Here is a 21534-nt window from a genome sequence, read left to right on the forward strand (position 1 = left end):
TGGCCCATGGTAGCCTCTTGATAAACATGTGATGAATACGTGAATAAATAGAGAAAAGAGGAGAGTCTAATACAGTGCTTTGCAGTGAGAAAGTGCTCAACAGATTTTTTAAATTGGATTTAAAGGAAATTTGTTTTATGAATCCATTCGAGAAGAGGAGGATTCATCTTCTGATTTCCTGTTTGTGTAAATCCAGATTTTCATATTGTTTGCTTACAGTGAAGATGAAATGAGAAAGCATTCTCATTTAAGAGAAATATTATTAAAACTTTTACAGGGGAAAAGGCAAAACAAATCAGGGTTGCCAAAACTCTTGTAGAATCCTAGGATTATTGTAGAAAACTCAGCTATCATCTTGGGATCCACAACTTTTCACCTTCACAGCAGAGTATCCAACATGTTTGGGCAACGATTCACAATGTCATGCTTCTAGTCACTTGTCAGGACTCCAGAAGAGTTTAAGTCCAGTTATGGGATATTTCAACATATTTAGGCCACAGGGTCTTAAGAAAATTGCACTATTTGACTGTTTTAAACATGTTTTGGCTCTGAGAGGTAAGTGAACAAGTTACCATCAGTAGGAAGCTGTTTTAATAACTAGCCAAATCTTCCAATGGATTTAGCCAAAACAGAAGATAATATTTATTGTTCCCATTATATGGAAGAAGAAATCATGGAAGACCCAAGTTATGACCTGAACAAAAGACAGCTCATGTTTCCAGGCACTGATAACACCCCCTACATTGGTTCTCACCAAACAGTCAAGGGATATAAGGATCCAGGAAGCTAGTGTTTTCTTTTAGTGAATTTTAATTTCATTTCACTTAGGTGCTAAGTCAAGGGCTATCTACGAGATCTTTCTACACTAGCATTTGTGAGGACAAGGATGACCAGAAGTCAAGCTGCATACCCAATGGATTAACCACCTGGGTGGGAGTGCTGGCTGCACTACTGCCCCGTACAAGCTCAGCTCCTCCCTATGGCCAGCTTCCCAGAAGGGAAGCAGTTATAATGCCATGTACATCCTCACGGGGGATACCAGTGGGGATGTATTTAGAGAGAGTCTTTAGAAAGCTGATTGCTTACGTTTGTTTCAAATATTTTGAAATGTTGGTGCTTTCTGAAACCACTTGTGGAGTTATCTGGTTACATTTTGCAAGTGAGGGTTACAAATTATTTTAATTCATGGCTCCCTAAAGAGTTCCCCCATTAAACTCTGGTGATGCCAATGTCTCTCTTTCCTACACTAAGGGCCACCTGTCATTTCAAGGGGCTTTGGGGTCATGACTCATTTGAATGAATCAAATAAGCAAGACTTCATGAGAGTCAACCATGCCTACCTTGTTTGCTGTTGGCCTCAGTACCTCCTGTATTGCTTGGCACATAGTAGGCACTCAATAAGTTGAACAAAAGGCATCTTACTTACATCCTCTGCTATCCCTCTGGCTTTCTACTTAAAGTAAAACACACCCTACCTCCACACTGGTGAAGATTTTGATGAGCCACCCAAGAAGCTATCACGTCAAACTATCAATTTTATGCCAGGCACACTTAACAATAAGAGCATCACACACATATTAATGCCACCAGAGCTCACTGGATGGATTACCCGAACCAGGACCCAAGGATTCTTCAGGTGGACACAGCCCACTCTTTGTTGATTACGAATGCTGCCTCCAAGCCCATCACTGACCTTGGGTGTGTCTTTTCCCTCCTTTGGGCTCAGTTGCCTCATCGATAAAACAGCAATCACAGAGCTAACGTTCCTTGTTCCTCTGAGAGTTTTTTGCTAAGTGAACTCAAGTCATTCACAAGGCCACAGTACCAACCCAATAAATAATTCATAGATGCTTCAGCGAGTCAGAATAAGAAAAAACTGCAATGCAGTGATCATCATTTAAAATGGAAATTGCTGCTTACAATATTCATACCTATGATTTAAAATAAGCATGACTGTGTGGGATATAATGAATTCTGTCAAGTTTTAGGAGGAAAAGGGTTCTTTTCCCTTCTTGTTTTTTTTTTGTTGTTGTTGTTGTTGTTTAAAGACTACAATGCCATTACATTTAAATCCATTAAATACTTGTTTCCAAGGATCATTTTAAATGATCCTGATGTTCACGTTTATTTTTCCTGGAATGCGGTCTGTCACACTTTGGTACAGGAAGGGGTCTGGTACCTGCCACTTTCCTTGCCAGACTTTTTAATGGAAAACTCAAGAGTTGCAACATCCACACATCTGCCATGGGCCTTTCATTTTCTTGGTAACATCTCAGTGCACAATTCATTTCAAGCCAGTGATGGGAAGGAAGTCTCCATCCATGTGACTTTGTAATTCTGTTACTGTGTCAACTTGCCAACCCATTGTTATCTTTGTGCTATCTTTACACTTATGTAAAATGTTGGCAACCACAGGATAACTCCTTATTTTCAGTTGATGTCGGCGTACAGGAAGCGCTAAAAATGATTTTAGGCTGCCCTTTTTATTTTGGAAGAAGTCATTCTTATCCTCCGTCATTCACATTTGTAGAACTAATATATACACATGCTTAAGGGGAGAGGTGATAACTGATAGAATGGATAGAGACTGTAGAAAGTAGACAGTCCAGCAGCATCATTAGTCACCTACGAATAAGGCAACCTACGATTCCTACACCAGCTGCAACACTGCGAATCTAAGCAAACCGTTTTATCTGATGTCTTAAAATCTGAATAAGGGGGCATCAATTTCTGCTTCTAACCTTCTCATTATAAGAGATTGTTAGTGAGGATGATAGGTGGCTCTAAATTCTGATTTCTGTATACAAATAAAATCAACACACAATCGGTGAGATAAGATACAGTCACCCAGGCAGAGAATGGCTTCTAAGCCAGAGCCAGGCTTGAATATATGAGATGAGGTGTACAAATTAAACCTAAGGAAGGATGGACCAACCATAGGAAGGAGGTCAGTGAGGCAACAGGGATCCAACTCTGCCGTGGTGGCCGTCCCTGACCCGGGAGAGGGACCCTGCAGCTGGGGGAGGGGTGGGCGTCCACCCGGGATGTGTCTTTTGGTGCCGAAGGGCAGCCTGGATGAAAAACACTAAGATTATCCCCCCTGCCTTGCTCTGCTTTCAGACTCACTTAGCAACCCTCAGATAATTAATTGGATTTTTCTGCTACATCAACGTTTTAGAGTAAATGTGCCCTGGATAGAAAATATTGCTTTCTTGCTTGATTCATTCATTCAGTGAATATTTATTGAGTGTCCACTATATGCCAAACACTGCTCTATGCTTTGATTACAGACCCAAATCCCTGTCCGCAGGAAGCATACACCCTGGTTGGGGGAGAATATTATAACAAATGCATAGAGTACATGCGGTGTCAGATGGTGATAAGCATAATGGTGACAAACGAAGCGGGGAAGGGGAGAGCGAGTGCTCCTGTTGGGACGGCTAATTTAAATATGGAGCCAGGAAAGTCTCACTGCCAGGTTGGATGAAAGAGGTGAAGGAGGGAGGCCTGCGAATGTCTGAGAGAAGAGCACGCCAAGCAGGGGGAAGAGGAAACAGTGCAAAGGCCCTGAAGCAGGAATGTGCTTGGTGTATCTCAGGAAGGCCGGGGCACTGGAGTAGGGTGAACCAGCAAGCAAGAGGAAGAGAAGGGGCCGGAGGGACACTGGGGACCAGATTGCGACTTGACCCTTCTAAGGGCTGGGAAAGAATATCCCTCCCCATGAGGATACATATGATGATTTAGGAATTTGATGTCTGGTTTCTACTTGTGCCTCCTTGAGCTTGGCTAGAGTGCATCCATTTCTATGAAACTAAACCATTCTCGGAGTCTTTGGCATATTGAACTTTCTGCCTTTGAAAAGTTGAGAACATGATTCAGAAACTTGGAGACTCCTTTATGGTGGTGTTCTTAGGGTGACCGACCAGGACCCCTAACCTTATCACCTCCTATATCTTCAACAGATGTTTGGGATGTGAACTCTTTATGACATAATGTAAGCAGTCATAACAGTCATTGCTTTAATAGTGACATTCTGGACGTATGGAAATGGGGTATATGTGTAGATAAGAGCTATCATGGACATAGAGTTGTCAGTGAGAGAGTTCATTTAAGTATATTTATGGATTTTATCATTATGTAATGCCTTTCTTTGTCATTACAGTCTTTGTTTTGAAGTTTTTTTTTTTTTTTTTGGCCGTATCGTGCAGCATGTGGGATCTTAGTTCCCTGACCAGGGATCAAATCCAAGCCCCCTGCAGTGGGATCGCAGGGTTCTAACTGCTGGACCGCCAGGTAAGTCCCTAATTTAGATTTCCACAGATCCGGGCTTGGATCATGGAATTGACACTAGCTATGGAAACTTAAGAAAGTTAAGTTCTTGGAGACTTTGTTTCTTCCATCTCAAAGAGAGTCTTTGTGAGAATGAAACCGAAAGGGTGGTTATTAGGATTAAACGAAAGAATGTTCTCGATGGCAAAGCACTGGTGCTCAGTAACATGGTTCCCTTTCTCATCGCCCCTTCTCAATTTCTGCTTTGCACCGCAAGACTCAGAATTGCTGCCCACAGGGAATCATAATGAAATCTTAACTAATCGTCAATTTTGGCACCATAGGCTTCCAGCAACGTTCTTGAACAGGAGAGCACAGGCTGTTTTTGTTTGTTTGTTTTTTTAATTTATTTATTTTTATTTGTTGCGGTGCGTGGGTTTCTCATTGCAGTGGCTTCTCTTGTTGCGGAGCCTTGGCTCTAGGCGTGTGGGCTTCAGTAGTTGTGGTACGTGGGCTCAGTAGTTGGTGGCTTGCGAGCTCTAGAGCGCAGGCTCAGCAGTTGTGGTGCACGCGCTTAGTTGCTCCGCGGCATGTGGGATCTTCCCGGACCAGGGCTCGAACCCGTGTCCCCTGCATTGGCAGGTGGATTCTTAACCACTGCGCCACCAGGGAAGCCCGCACAGGCTGTTTTGTCAGAGGCCAAAACAATCAGCAGTCCATTTGTGTGGTACTATACCCTTGGACCCTCCCTCTTACAGAGCTGTGGAGGTGACATGAAATTATAATGTAAAGCACTCAACACGGTACTTGACCATGGTTCATCCTTATGGAATGTTAATTTTTATTATTTTTATTTTTCTGTAGCTTTTGGAAAATTTTTATGGGAATGCATATGTATTAATTATGCTATGAAAAAACGAAAACAAAAGTATATGAGCAATAGTGACTCGTTTTATTGATACCGATGGTGAGTTAAGAGCATCTTTGTATCCTTGGGTCTGAATATTGGGCATAAGTTCAACGTGAATTGAGTACTGTGACACTTAGTTTTACATGTTTACTTGACTAGGCTACCTCGTTATTCAATCAGACCCTAATCTAGGTGTTCCTGTGAAGGTATTTTCTAGGTGTGGTTAACATCTACAGTCAGTTGACTTTAAGGAGATGATCCTCAATAAGGTGGGTGGGCCTCATCTGATCAGTTGAGTGGACTTAAGAGCAAAACTGAGGCTTCCCTGAGGAAGAAGAAGTTTTGTCTTAAGATTGCAGCATCTCAGCTCGTACTGGAGAGTTTCTAGACTGAGATCCTGCCCTACACATTCTGAACTTGCCACCTTCACAATCACATAAGCCAATCCCAATGTATGCATGTGTGTGTGTGTGTGTGTGTGTGTGTGTGTGTGTGTGTGTGTACTCCTGACTGGTTCTGTGTCTGTTTCTCTGGAGAATCCTGACTTACAAAGGTGCATATGAAGGCTCATTTCTTCTTCTTCTTTTGTCAGTAATTCTTTACGATGCCTCATTTGCATGATGCAATTTTACTAAAATGAAACTTGAACAGCTCCAAACTGCAAAATCCATTTCTTTCAGCCTCACAATTTCTTTTTGGCCTCAGCCAGGCAATCTGACCCCGGAGTTGGGGGGATCATCCCTACATTGACAGCAGCTGGCAAAGTCTACCCATGAGGTTCATGGGGCACATCGCCTGGGTTCTAGGTGGGCAACAGGATGAAGATAAATGCCAAGGGGATAATTTGTCTCTAAAAATATGGATAAATCAAGAGTTTACAGAGTGGAAACTGGTTGGTTTGCTACACTCTGGGTATGAATTCAGAGCATAACTAGGATATAAAAACTCTGTTGTCTAAGTGAAAATATATTTATGCAGTGATGGTAGCCCCGCAATTTCTAGGATGAATGCACAGGAGGACAAATTACCATGAGAAGAGATATTACTGAGAGTGTAAGTCTGCTTTCATGTTTTGCTAGTTTGTCCATAATCATATGGAAATAACCCCCCGGTGAAATGTGAGACAAAAACTATGACATCATCTGAATTTAGTGTGACTGCTCTAAGCTAAAAATTTGGGTGGGTTCCTACTTACATTGTCTTGTCTCCAAGTTATCTTTTCCATTTTGCTCCTTTTCTTCATTATAAAGCATTCCTTACAACACTGTCAGAATTTGAACAAAAACGTCTTTTATCTAATTTCTGATTTGCCATTTTGTGATATTGTGATTTATAATAAGAAAGAGAAATTTGGTCTTCATCCCCAGTTTTGGCAGAGAGCTCCTAAAACCCTTGAATTTCCTAAGTGATGAAAGCAAAAAGGCATCCCTCTGTTATGTTAATGGATGACGTTTGGACCCCAACTAAGGTTGGGCGCTGGATGCCAGGAGAACCCACCATGTGATTAGAGGGCTGGAACTTTCAGTTCTCGCCCTCACCACCTCTGGGGAAGAGGAGAGAGGCCGGAGATGGAGTTCAATCACCAATGGTCAATAATTCATCAGTTGTGCCTATGCAATGAAGCCTCCATAAAACCCCAAAAGGATGGAGTTTAGGAGAACTTCCAGGTTGGTGAACAGGTGGAGATTCGGGGAGAGTGGTGCACTCAGAGAGGGCGTGGAAGCTCCATGTCCTTTCCCGTACCTTGCCCTATGCACCTCCTCCATCTGGCTGTTCCTGAGTTATATCCTTTTATAATAAACCAATGATCTAGTAAGTAATGAGGTCTTCTAGCAAATTAATCAAACCCGAGGAGAAGGTCATGGGAACCTCCAACATGTAGCCGATAGATCAGAAGCATAGGTAACAACCTGGGCTTGTGACTGGCGTCTGAAGTGATGGTGGTAGGGGCAGTCTTGTGGGACTGAGCCCTTACCTGTGAGATCTGACACTGTCTCCAGGGACATAGTGTCAGAATTGAGTTGAGTTGTAGGACACTGACCTGGCGCATTGCCAGGTCTTACGGTACATCTTGTCATAACCAAGTAGCCTTTATATGTACTCTTTAGCCACATTTTTATAACTTCTTACAAATTTGGTTATCAGATACTTTAAGCAATGGCAGGAGAAAATTGTGTTTCCAGAAGAGAAACAAACTGCAACATAAACCAACGTAACCTGCTAAGAACTGGCTTCCCTCAGAGAGACCAGTGACTGGTTAATGAGGTACCAGAACCTCCAAGAGGCAGTTAATGGCCAAGATGGACCACTTTTAGAGTGGTGGCAACCTACACTGTCCATGAAAGCTCAAGATTGAGTGAGGCAAGGTATTTGCCCATAGATAACAGAAGTATGGAAAAGCAAAACTGTAGCCTCAAAAAGCCTCTACCTTCCACATCTCATTTCATAATTCTTGGAATGTTCTACTTTTTCAGAATTGCTTTCTAATTTTAACCTTGTTTTACTTTTGCTTATCTCTGCAATCTTCAATTGGCTTCTCTTCACTTCACTCTTACTTATTTTTTTTTTCTACAGTCATTCCTCAAATTTGCTTTCCTTTCCTTCCTGCTGTGAATTTCCTGTATTTCTCTTGCTTCTTCTCCCCTTTCCATTTTTACCTCTTCTTCATCTTATTCTTTGAATTTCTTTCCCCTGTGCTTAATTCTTCTTCCTTTCCCTCTGATCTGTTGTGGCTTTAATCATTGCTGAGCTGCTTTAAAATCACCCAGTGACTGACATTTTCTCCCTGAAAGGAGAGGGATCTGTGACTGTGGAAAACTAACTACAAAGACCCAACACATTCAATTTTCAGCACAGTTCTTTCCTTTCTTCTGTGGCGCTTTTGCCTGGGATTAGAGGTGGACCGCTTACTGCAACTCACAATGGCAAAGCCCTTCAGGCCTGACTTCTCAGCTCTGTGAGTCGCATGGCAAGGTGTATCTGAGCCACTATGTTTACACTGATTGCTAGAATTTTAAAATTGCCCGTCACTAGAAAAAGCTTACTCAAGTGTTTCCTGGAAAACAAAGTAGTATTATTTCACAATGTGATGACCAGACTTATTCTTCTCCTTGGACTATTCGTCCTCCCTACCCCCTCCCCCTTCATTTTTTACAGCATGAAACAAAAACAGACAAATGTGTTCCTGGCAGAAGGGTGAAGGAGCTTTGTCACCCTGGCCGACTCCACCAGAAGTAAGATTTTTACAAAGGGACGAACAGTAAAATTAGTAAAATAGATCAATTTTTCAGGACTCTATGATTTTACCATAGGGCATTAGGAAATAGTAGATTGCCACAAACACACCAAATTCATTTGCCTCTGAGAGATTTCACTTTAGCTCTTTGTAACACTTAAGTATGGACTACACAGCTTTTTACGTTTTGAAATCATTCTTTTGGCTAAATTGGCTCGTGAATTCGCTTTACCTTTCTGTGTTTCTTGAAGAGCAGGAGAGCATACCTCAGTGGTTAAGTGCTCGAAGCCAGTGTCTGTCATGTAGCAGGACCTGGGAGATTATCATTATCAAAGGATACTTGTGGTCAAAGCTGTACCACATTCTGAAGAGACAGGCAGTCTCTGTTTTTGTCGTGCTTTTGCCAGAGTTGTTTGCTTCCTAGGGAGAGAAAACAGAAAAAGGCATTGGATAAATGATCACTATAATTATTGATATATAATATCAACATTAATATACAGTATGTATATAATATTAATATATTTTAAGTATAAAAATATGCGTCAAGCCAAATTAAACTTAACCACTTTTAAAAAATCTTTCCAGATACAGGTATTTTCATCTAAATGCTGAACCTGCTGCCAAGCAGATTAGCTCATGGATCTTGCCATAGGGGTGACGTTCTTGTGGCACAATTCAACGTTGACTTTTTTTCAAAATTCCTATTTTATTAAACAGCTAAGAAATGCCACTTTGTTGACACCAGCGAACATGATATTTCTGTCAGATTGCTGTTGTGGGAATTTTGCAGTTATTTCTGTCAGATTTGGATGGTATTTATTTACGATTTACCAAAAGGTCAAGACTAAAGGGATAACAGTCTAATAATTGTTAAACTAGTTTTCATTCATTTTATTTTTGATAGATCACTACCAAAGCCTATGGTTAATTTTTGATATCTTCCCCCTTCGATTCTTAAGTTTTGAAATAGATATTCCGGTTAAGAAGCCTGGAATAATTTAATAACTGAATGAATGTGTTTGTCTCCCCCTGACCCCATGTTCACTCTCTCTTTTTTTTTTTCCCTCAAAGGACCACAGTGGGAGGGAGGAAGAAAAGGACAAAAGAGAAAGCATTTGATAGGCGTTTATGTAACAGTAGAGGATGAAAATGTGAGAAAAAGGGAAAAAGGTGAAAAATTTTTGTGAACTTTAGGTAGATGATAATGAACATTGCAATGTGGTATGAAGGAGATTCAGTGACATTTTTACCTCTTCTGTGTATCTCATGTTGCATATTAAGAGAATTCCAGACTTCAATCAGTTGTAATTATCTTCATCATTAAAAGCATTTATATCTTAACATGGACTTCATTGCTTTGTTTGGGCCCTCGGTTTCCAGCCCAAATTGTATCAGGAGTTCACAGTCCAGTAATAATGTGAACATTCTCAAGAAATCATGAGGCATGGAAGACAGTGAGAAACCACTGGCTGCTCCAAAGCTAGCCCTTAGTTGAACCCAAGTTGATTTACTTTACTTTGTTTATTTACTTTTTTGCCCCTTTCCAGACAGTTCCACTGATGGTTCATGATAAATAACTGAACACAAAAGGCTGTATTCTGCTCTATGAAACACATGTAAAAGCAGATGCTGCAGTCCCATGCCCCACAAACAAAAGGGGAATACAAGAATGCTAAGTGTGGTCCCTCCCTTTCTAGGCAGCATTTATCCTTTGTCTAAAATGGTTGAAGCAGACACTCAACAATAAAATGAAAACCCAAACTGGCAGCCCTTCTCATTGGTTGTTTTAATATCTCTGATTTCCAACACTGAACAGTTTCCTAAAAGGCGTTCATTAGTGTGCCGCTGTTTTACGTGATGTTGATGGAAATTCTGTGTCGATTGTTCAGGAAAGGATGGGTTTGAGAGCGTTAACCAGGTTTGTTATATTCAGAAATTTTTGGAATCTTTTATTTGTAAGTGAGCGTTGTAAATCTTTGAGAGGGAAGCCTTTCTCAAACTTACCTGGTCATGGACCACAGGCCCCATTCCCAAGTCCCACAGTGGGACATCTATGATCTTTTCATGGATGTCAGAGTTTCATAGATCTGTTTTCTGATAGACCCAGAGTGCCATGCCTTGTTATCTAGAGCTAGAATGTACCCATCGCATTTCCACAAAAGGGAAACCAAGGTGCCCAGTTCGATTTCCATCCTTCCCTGAACCTTTCTCTAGCTATTTCTACCCCAAGAAAGGTGTCAGATTTGCAAAGTCACTGCTATACTTAGTGTTTTCTTCATCATCTTGCAACATTTGCAAGTTGTTTCTGAGTCACTGTCTCTCAAACAGGTCAGCACGTTGGGGCTCATCTGGCAGAGTAAAACTGTTATCCCTAAACTAAACGAGGTAGTAAAGCTCTGGGCTAGCCCTGGGGAGTTCTCTCTCTCTTTTCTTTTCTCTTCTTTTCTTTTTTCTTTTCTTAAGAACAATAAGGAGTTACAAATTTTATCCATCCAGAGGCACAGGTAATTTTGATAGCTGACAATATCTACTGATGACAAGATAGTCATTGAAGAAAATTGATAGAAAGGAGTGTAAGCAAATTCCTGTTTTTTTGTTTGGCTGTTTGTTTCTAAGTTAAGGTGGGCTGTGTAGTGTTGAGCTTGGCTGGCAGTCAGGGGCCCAGGATTCTAGCACCCACTCCACAGCAGCCCAGCTGAATGACATTTGTAATAATATTCCCCAGCTATGGAATGCTCATTCATTCCTAGGCAATGTGCTGGTCACATTATCCAGTCACAACTTTTTCAGTCATTGTTTTTCAATTTTCACAACAAACCCTCAAGGTAGGTCGCATTATACCTATTTTACAGGTGAGGACCTAGAGAGGCCCAGAGAAGGGAAGAGATGAGTCCAAAGTCACACGCTAGCAAGCTACAGAGCTGGAATTTGAACGTAGGACTAAAGGACTCCAAAGATGATGTTCTTTCTGCTGGTATCTCACTCAGCCTTTGAACTTTGGAAAGCACACACACTGTATGATATTTGGGCTATTTGGGCTGCAGTTCCCTCATCTGTAAAATGAATTGAGGGAATTGGATTGGCTGGTCTCTGAGGTCCTAATCATATGGAAAATACTGTTTTTTCATTAATGACAACAACAACAATAACAGCTGGCACTTCTTGAATAGATGCCATGTGCCAGAAACTGTTCTAAGTGCTTTTCATATATTATTATTCCCATTTTACAGATGAGGAAACTGAGGCAACTGGCACACAGAGAGGTTTCCAAGCACACTTGTGGCCTCTCAGCAGCAGCCATGATTCCTGTCATCTAGGTGGGTGTAAGTGAAGAGCAAACTAGGGCAAATGGGTATCTGACTAGCAGATGATGTCAGGATACTGAAGGTTGAGATGCAGCAGCTATATATCCCCCCAAACCTAATGAAAATGCATGGCTCCCCTCAGATGGGTGAACACTGATGGGTTGGAAAATGTCCCTGTAGAAACGTAACTTCAGTGTTAGAAATTTCTCTAGACTCCTAAATACTGGTTTCAGGGATTTCTCAAGGTCTTGGAAACCCTCCCTGCCTTTCACTCCCTTTTTCCTCTCCTTTTTATTTTATTTCCTGAGGGGAATATATCAGAACTTACAGGCACTCCTGAAAGAGCTTATACTCTATTTCTGGGAAATCTTCCAAGGTTATTTTTTGCCAGCTGATGAGAGCAACACATACTAGGTAGCATTTTGGAAAAAGTATTAACACTTGCAATCTATTTTTCAAACTTTAATTTACTTGGGATACTGGAGATGTTATTCATTTCACTGCTTTGTAGAGAAATAAACTGGGTTCCAATTAGAATGGAACATAGAAAATGTTTTTCCAGGTAAGGGAAATACCATGGATGACCCAGCATTGACTTTTCTGCTGATCTGAGATAAAATGTTCAGTGTATGTCTTAAATATCTGTTGGCCCAGTTCTGGATCCATTCATTTACTTCTCTGAAGTTATTGATGACTTAATAACTCGGTTATGAAAGGCCATCAATAAATGAGTAGAAATAAATGAGTTAGTCCACTGTGTGCTCTGCTTGTTCACTGGGGGCTGAAGATAAATGTGCCAAGGGAAGGCCAGCCTTTGCAGTCACCCTGGAACAGGGAAGATACCCAATGAGGCAGCGCAGAGGGCAAGCCCCTGGGAGGGCCCAGATGGGCAGAGGACAGCAGGTAGCCTCAATTTACCTGGATTATTCTGAAGCAGAGATCAGATCACACCCGAGGACAACGGATATAAGCAGTCATCAGAAGAAGAATGTGGAACTTGGTGACAGTCTCTTTATTGCTAGCAATATGTCTTCTGTTTTGAGTTCTTTGATGCCAGAGGGGCAGTGGCATGCATGTTGGAACAAGCAGAGGATCCAGAAACTAAAGACCAAGATTTGAGTTCTGACTCTCTACTGTCTACCATTTAATAATAATGATACACTTTCCAGATCTGAGCCTCATGTTTCACAGCTGTAAATGGGAACTGGAGATCCAAGGGCATTGCATGTTAGCTTTTATTTGCCCTTGCTACTTCTAAGAAGCAGAGTGTTTGATATATGTGTAATTTCTGTTTCCTCTATTATCCTCCATTTCTGGGAAAATGTAAAAATGACTGGGGCATTTGTTATCTTTCCTTTTTCTCCTTAAACAAAGGAATAGATCAGAGGTTGGGAAGTGGCTGAGCACAATAAGGAGTGAGTAGCTGTCTTTTAAGTGACCCCTCTAGCACCACCCTAGACAGGGAGCAACAGGAAAATTAGCAAGGTACTCTTTGTTTTATGCTTATTTGGATCCCTGAGAGAAAACAAAGGCTCTGGCCAGAAATCTTTAAAAAACAGACACTGGAGCAAGAGGGGATTGTTTGCTGTATTAACCTTAACGAAAAAGAACTAAGCAAATGTAAATACATTCCTCTATCAATATTCAAATCAGGGGCCTTTGCTAAGTGCACCGGAGGAACTCTGCTCTGGGCTGGACATATGGGATTACTTCTCACTTCAGGGGCATTCAATGGATTAAGAGAGAGAAGATTTTCCTTTCTATTTCTAAGATTTCATATTCAATACTAATGTCAGTGGAGGTTGTACAGAATGATGACAAAGACAGATAATTATCATAACAAATCTGTAGAGTTCCTTACGGGTTCCAGAGCACTTTTTCAAGCAGTAAGTGTGAATGGGATTTGACAGCAGTACTTTTGCCTTGCCATCTCCCAGTGTAGAATGTATTCATGTAATAATTTCAAGTTTATTGCCTTGATTTACTGATTACCAAGGAGAAGACCAGATTCTCTGTCCCTAAAGAGAACGATTTCTGGATTCTGAAGAAGGGGGACATGATACAGTTGAGAGTCAATAGGAAATTTTTTTCAAATTTATGTTTTAAAAGGTAAAATTAACTCTTAGCCTCCACATAGAGAGTATTTTATACAAATATTTTCACCTTCCTCACACTACGATAAATTCATAAACGTTCCCAAGAAGGTATAGTCACAAAATACATGCTTAGGGAGAAAGAATGAAGGAAACAATCAGATAAGGATGGGTAAAAATGCCAAGAGGAAACGTAGACATCACAGATACACTACCAGATGGGCTAAACTCATGGTTTAGCTACCAAAAAAAAAAAAAAAGGTCTGCTTCAAATAACTTTGTCCATACAAGAGATTCAGCTTAACCCAGGGAAAAATAAATTGTTTGGTTCAGGTAAATATAATATTTTGGTGATTTAAAAATGTATATTCACAAATTCTTTGGTACTTTTCCCTTTAAAAGATGGAGACTAATTTCCATTCCTATTGAGTGTGGACGATACATAATGGCTCATTTTTAATCAATGGAATGGGGCAGAAGGGATGGTGATATACAAAGCTAGGTCATAAAAAAACATTGTGGTTTCCTCCTTTCTGTCTGTGTTGAACCACTTGAGGGACATTAGTTACCATATTGTGAGGACCCAAGTCACTCTATGAGAGATCCACGTGGTAAGGATCCGAGTCTCCCTGCCAATAGTCAGCAAGGCACTGAGGCCTCCTGCCAACATGGAAGTGAGCCTTTCAGACCCAGTCAAGCCTTCAGATGACTCTAGCTCTGGCTGACATCCTGACTGCAACGTCATGAGAGACCCTGAGCCAGAAACACTCAGCTAACTTGCTTTCAAATTCCTGACACTTAGAAACTGTGAGATAATAAACGTTGGTTATTTTAAGCCACTAAGTTTTGGGATAATTTGTTCAGCAGCAATAGAAGGCTGATACAACTACATATTGGAATTATAAGTTCTAGATGTAAAAGGCACTGGAGTAGAAAATGCACTTTGGAACAAGAAGATCCTAGCTCATGCTGTTCCCCAGTGACAGTGCCCCAAACCACAAACACCATAGCAAAGATAAGGGTTCTACATTTAGACTTGTGATTTGAGTATACAGTATTATATTTTTGTCTGAAAACAAAACAAAACAATGTTTCCCCCTGCAAAACTACTTGCAAAATACATAATGGCTGATAAGAATAACTGGTATCATAAATACATGATAGAATTCAGATATTGGGCAACAGGCAGCAAAGGGCAAATGAGGTAAGCCCTATATTCTCTTTTCTTTCTGCCTGGAGGCCCTTTCCCAATTGTAGTACAAGCAGCTAGAGTCCAAGCAGAGAACAATTCAAGCTGAGAGCCACAGTCTTACTGAGTTGAAGAACTACAAATTGGAGATTGGGTGTTATTAAAGTGGCTGGAATTTTTTTGTTGTTGTTGTCTTGGGAAAGTTACTTTAATTCTTTGAACTTCAATTTCATCATTTACAAAATGGGGTTTATAATATGTATCTCGATTGGTCAAGGTAAAGATTAAATGTGATTTTACATATGGCACCTAATTGCTAAAGTGAGGCTACCATCTTACTCCACTTCCTCTTCCTCATTATTATTTCTGTTTTCTAGAGCATGTAATTATAGAACCTGTAAATATAGATTCTATATTCTGTTCCATATATATATATATGGAATTTAGTCTTAAGCAGTAAAAATGTAGTGGGGAGGGTGTATACTTTTGGGTGTATAAGCCGTAAGTAAAACCAAAATAAATTCAGTGTTGGCCAAGGGAAAACCCAAGATACTTGCTCTGAAATAGTCATTTTATTTTTCTCAAAGTACTATTAGTTGCAATAACATAAAAAAACCTTCATCTGGGTCAGGTCAATTTTAGAGCTTACTGTTCTATTTCTGAAATATTTGTTGGTATAGCATGGAATTTACATTCTGTGAGGCCAGCTCCAACAGCATGGGGACATAGTATGGAAAAATATTGATAATTGTTAGATCTGAGGAACATATACGTGGGAATCTTTATTCTGTTTTCTATAGGTTTGTTAGCAGTATCTAGAAAATATTCACAAGGCAAAATTAAATTTTATTTAATGACTAGATGACCCTACCATCTGCTAATCTCTTTCCCTCTTGAACCTACTTACATTTCCAGCATTTAAGTATCAATTGTGCAGAAGAACACATACTTTTATTCTTCTCCAAATGAGCTCTTTCAGTTTTAAGGGTGTTTTAAGTTATGGTTTTCTGGGATTTGGCAAACAAGTCTTTGTTCACCTGACTCATACCCTCCGTATTTTTACAGACACTTTGTTGTATCCCTTCTTAGTGCTAGTCTCTCTGCTGGAGAAATCGTAATTCTTTTAATCTCCCTCTGCTCATTGAAGCTGCCCTTCTCTGGACCTTTCTCAGCTCTGCTTTGACTTTCTTGAGCTGTGGTGACCAGCACTTATCCACCCAGGTTACACACAAGCATAAATGACAACCAAAACCAGAATTCAATGAAGGGACTTCTCGAAGCAAAAATAAAAGTGGAAGTTAGCATTAAGAGAGCACATAGAGAAGCCAGCATAGTGTTCAAAATAAAATTATGTTGGAAAAGATGAGAATTAGCCTCACTGTCACAGTTGGCAGAGTCGGAGATGGAAGAAAAATGAGTTTTTAAAAAAGTTGATTCCATTACTTTTAAGTTCCAAACCTGCAAGTTTTTGCTGCCATCACACATAGAATGAAATCAAACGCACCACCGAGGCCAGTGACCCGGCCCCTCTCGGTCTCTCCTAATCCACCTGCACTGGCTCCCACCTTGCTCACTGGGCTCCAGCCACGCTGGCCTTCTCGCTGCGCGTGGAGCGCACCACAACCCACTGTGAGGCCAGGGCCTTCATCTTGCAGTTCCCTCTGGCTGGACTGTTTCCCCCCAGAGCCCACATACACATCTCACTTCTGCACATCGTTCAGGACTCTGATCAAATGCCACTTCTTCAGAGAGGCCTGCCCTGGCCAGCCATAGCCTCTCCTCCATTGTTCTCCATCCTTGTACCTGCTCTACTGTGCCCATTCTCTAAACGTATAGTATGTGGCTGTTTACCTTTTTTGTTCCCAGGGTCCCCCATTAGAGCGTAAGCTCTGTGAGGGTGAAGACTTTGAATTGGTAACTGCTGCATCTTCCTCACACTTAGATTCGTGCCTGACATGGGTGGGTTGTATGAATGAATAAATGAATGAACGAATAGACGCACGCACACCAATTAGGAGTGGAAGTTCTAGAACCAGATTGTCTGGGTTCGAATTTCACTATGTGTCCTTTGGTACGTTATTTAACTTCTCTGTATACAGTTTCCTTATTTAAAATATAAGCATAATAACAGCACCCACTCATAGGTTTATCTTGGAAGATAAATGAGTTAACACAGGTAAAGTGCTTAGAACAGTGTTAACAACAAGAGTCAGTACTCCACAAATATTAGGCTGATCATGAAAAAGGGCAAGAAGGCAAAAAGAGAAGCAATCGTGGCAGCCCTTCTTCGGTAGCGGGAATTTTCTATTGAAAGATTAAGGTGGGCGTGGTGCTCCAGGGAGCCTCACCTTCTTTGTAATGCGGGGCTGCCAAGGACACAGAATCAATGACAAGGAAAACTTCTTGTTGGGGCGAGGGTGGGGTGGTGGAATTTTGTCTCAGGGTTTTTTTTTTTTTTTTTTTTTTACATTTAAGAGACATAAAATCACAACTGCGATACCTTCCATTTCTCAAAGTGGCACATTTGCATAGACTATATATTTAAGGTTTAATACTTGCTTGTGGAACATCCTTTTTAAAGCTTCTGGGTCTGGTATGAGTAAGAATGTGACACCATTCACACTCTCAAGGTATTACAAGGAAAAAAGGAAAATTGTGACATTCCTGGTCAGTCACAGCCACAAGTTCGTATTTCCCAAAGGTTATTTTACTCTCCAGAAACAGAGAAAAAGGAAATTCCTTCAAAAATATGTACATGTCATTACATATGCTTATTATTGATTTTGATAGTATATGATCAGTAACTGCCACAATTATCTGAAAGTTTTAGCTTTTGGCAAGTAAGAATAGTCTTTATTTTCAGAAGTTGACCAGTGCAAAGATTATCCTATTTGTTAATGCAAGACCAATTTAATAAGTGCAAGCTGAGTGGAAAAATGCAATCCTCCTAAGAATTAGGTTTCTGGTCTGTAGTCAGAGCAACAGGTGTTGATAATAAGCGAAGAGTTGTCAGGCAAAATGAGGGCCGACAGGTTCTTGACACATAGTTTGGAAAGTACCAAAAAACCCCCTCTGTCCAGGTCAAGTGGCAGCTGCATGGGCACTGTGGTTTGTTACTTCTGGCCTGAGCCCACCGTTTCCTGTACTTGACATTGAACATAAGAATTATTCCAAGGGTGGAAAAAACCTTTTTCTGAAACGTAGTTACCTCGGTAGTCAACCATCATGAATAAGAACACTTCCAGGACACTTTTTAAAAACAATAGCAGCAGAAGATCAGTAGGAACCATGTAAATTATGCCAAGATTAGTTAGATAACTCTTTATGTGTCCTCTACAGGAAGCCCCAAGTGAGAAATTGTGGCCTGTGAAGTTCTGTACAGCTTGAGGACAGAGTATAATTTTCCCCTCTAATTATAGTAATTTAGTATATTACTGGTCACCGTTTCCTTTCCCCCCCTTTGGTTACCAGAAAGCTTACTTGTGGTTCAACTTCAGCAAGTACGTAGGACCTTATGATCTGCTTATTCATGATTCTTTTTACTCCTCTGGTTTTGTTCCTGCTTTCATTAATTTTTTAAACTGAGTTTTAAAGTTCTTAAAAAATATTTTACTATTATTTTATCATATGTGGTAGTGTAGGCGGCTTCATCAAATCCTTCATGAGATAAGATGGTTTTAATGAAATTAATTAAGTTAGGTAGTCTTCATAAATATAATTCTAACAACCTGGAGAAGTAGACATTATTATCATTCACATTTTACAGTTAGGAAAATTGCAATTCAAAGATGTAAAAAACTTGCCCAAGATCCAAATACCACGTAGTTTTCACTGTACTATGTTGTACTATCTCATTTCTCTAATAACAACAACAAAAAATACTTTTTACTGGTTTAAGTATCTTCAGGTAAGAGTAATTACTAAATTGACAATGGTACGAATGAGCTAAAATAAAGTACATTTAAATTACAAAAGAAAAAAGTTAAGCTAGCAGGTAACCTTACCAATAATTATATGTAATTGTAAAATATCAGGCAGTTAGAGGAAGATGAAGAATTTTCTTTGATGAATTTTCTTATTCTATCACTTTTCTTTTACAGAAAAAGATATAAGAGAAGGACAAAATTTAGATAAAAGTTCTACGTGAAAGTAGGAGAATGGATTAGTTGATCTATATGAGATTTATAAAATGCTTTGTGAAAATCTGTACCACCAGCCCTCCCTAAGGACTCATTACAGCCCACCAGTGTAAGGAGATGCTTTGATCCCCTTTCGAAGGTCACCACTCTGGCCCTAATCCCAGTACGCTGACACCCTGCTGGGCTCAGTCCTGCAGTTAAGTGTCTTTCCTGGGCAATAATGTCTGTGAAAACAGCACCAGCATGGGCTTGGAACACATGTGACAAAAAAATTCAAAGTACATATGAGCCAGGATCATTGCCAACTTCATTTCCCAGCCCTTTGTGTAGAGCATAGGATCCTTCCCTCTTTACATGAACCAGGAAAGCAGCAGCGTCTTCCCTGGCGGCACTAACCAGCTGTGCCTCATTGATGGGACTGTAGGAAAAAACACCATGAAATAAAAGAGAGATGGATCCTCTTCAGATCCAGATATGATCAAGACACAATTCATTAAGCAGCACCGCTTATTTAAGATGTTATTCTCTCACGTCTGTCTACCTGCAATTTCAGCAAGAGGTGCAACGTTTCTACACAATTGTTTGCTTTATGTACTGAGTTAAAAATGACTAAAGCAAAATTGCCAATGACAGGTTTTACTCTGATGTTAGATTCAAGTCCAGAGTTTGCAGAGACTATACTTCCCTTATTCAAGGCGATAGCACATTGTTCTGAATAATTTTCCCTGAGGATTTTCAGGCTGTGCTTTTGCAGCTTTTCAATGTTTCTGTATTTCTATATACCTGGACCTGATAAATGAGAAGTCATGCAGGAGAAGCAGGCCCATCTGTTGTGTGCCCAACATGCATCGAACGTGCATCAAGTAAATTTCACTGAGATGACGGCGCTAGCAAGTTGCTGGGCAGGGATTTGAACTCCGGGCTGCCTGATTCCAAGAGCTGTGCTCTTGCTCCTACACTGCAGTTTCCAGGCTTCCTGCAGCCGCAAAGAAGGCACGAGTGTATGCTAGTTCTAAGCACTCTAGAGGTTATGCAAAGGTTATCGACACCCTGAAATCCTGCGTATTTTAGAGTCACCTGATTTATCTTATCTGCGGGGGCAGCCCCCTTTAGAATGAGCCTCCTGGCTATGGAACAGAAGATCTCATATCGCTGTACTCTATGCGTCGGCGTCTTTGACTTGCCTGGTGTGAAGAGGGCTCCTCCTTCTGATCTTCATCTGGGTCCACACCAACCCTGTTAAAGAGAACAGAGGACTGGTAAGGGCCTTGCTGCAGATGAGATGAGACAGCCTCTTGTGTCAGATCACCTGAACCAAAGACAATATGAATCAGAGGAAAGGTTCGGCAGAAAACCCTCCTACCTCTCCCTGAATCAAAAGAACTTCAAATAGATGTATGGCAAGAGGAGAACTTGTACAGCTGGGCCTCTGCACAGCTGGTGAGATGGGGCACCGACAGCTGTTCCCTGCTGCCGTCTTTCCCAGCAAAAGAGCCTGAGAACCCGGGATAGGAGTGCTCAGGAAAAGACCTCCATGGCCCCCAAAACAGGGATCCTAGAAGGAAGGCCACCTGCTCCTCCTGCAGGACTCACTGACAAAACTGCTCTGGGAATGTGGTGGCCCAGGCTGGAGGAGGCTCCCCAGGACAGAGAAAAAACAGGTCCTTTGTCCAGATGCTCACGGAGGCTGGCAGCAGGGAGGATCCAGGTTTGTGGGGCCTGAGACTTATACAATTTGGGGGGCTCTCTTTAAGCAAATTAGTACAAAAGTACAAATACAAAATTAGGGATGAAAGTGACTCTTTGAAGAGAAAGAGAAAATAAATTATAACACATTTCATAATTTTAAAATCTGGCAAATGCAACAGACATCTCCACATCTATAAAATACATAATATTCTAATTAATTTACTGCCCGACATACCTCTAAAATAACTTTTTCCTCCTAAGTTTTGCCTGCATGCTTTGTTACTCTCTTTATATGATATAATGATTTTGTACAAGAGAGAATAGGAGGACAAGGTAGTCTCTCCTCTAGCAAGAGTCATCACAATTATTAATAATTGGGAGGCAGTAAAACATGGTTCCTTACACACAGACATGCTTGCTACGTGCAGCACCGCTAAAGGTTTATACCCTGAAAAGACAAGATTTCTGATTAATTTAACTTCACGCAATTCTCATCAACAATACCCAGTACGCTTATCAGTGTATATGCTGCATCCCTGAATGTACGTATTCCTGAATTTCCGTTTTGACAGGGCATCAATGAGAACAGAATCCTCCACTTTGAATTGCACACATCTCATGACTGGAAGAATTTTCCACAGACTAGCTTCTGGCTCAGTGCATCTGAAGCCTTGTTTTTCCTCCACTACCCCCAGACTTGTGAAG

General features: G+C 40.8%; 1 protein-coding gene across 3 annotated transcripts in view; it reads right to left on the bottom strand.

Moving 5' to 3' along the window:
* The window catches only part of SLC9A9 (solute carrier family 9 member A9), a 541542-nt gene that overhangs the window by 91672 nt on the left and 428336 nt on the right, over positions 1 to 21534 (bottom strand). The window contains exons 13-14 of one of the 3 annotated variants that reach the window (XM_036851048.1): positions 20325 to 20376; positions 8755 to 8834 (exon numbers count right to left, since the gene is read on the bottom strand). In XM_036851048.1, the coding sequence (XP_036706943.1) occupies positions 8755 to 8834; positions 20325 to 20376 (132 nt within the window). Of the gene's footprint in view, positions 1 to 8646; positions 8835 to 20324; positions 20377 to 21534 lie in introns of all 3 variants that reach the window. The other 2 variants (XM_036851049.1, XM_036851050.1) reach the window with 2 other exon arrangements.

This window comes from Balaenoptera musculus, chromosome 4 (genome assembly GCF_009873245.2).
Source record: "Balaenoptera musculus isolate JJ_BM4_2016_0621 chromosome 4, mBalMus1.pri.v3, whole genome shotgun sequence".
Classification (NCBI taxonomy): Eukaryota; Metazoa; Chordata; class Mammalia; order Artiodactyla; family Balaenopteridae; genus Balaenoptera; species Balaenoptera musculus.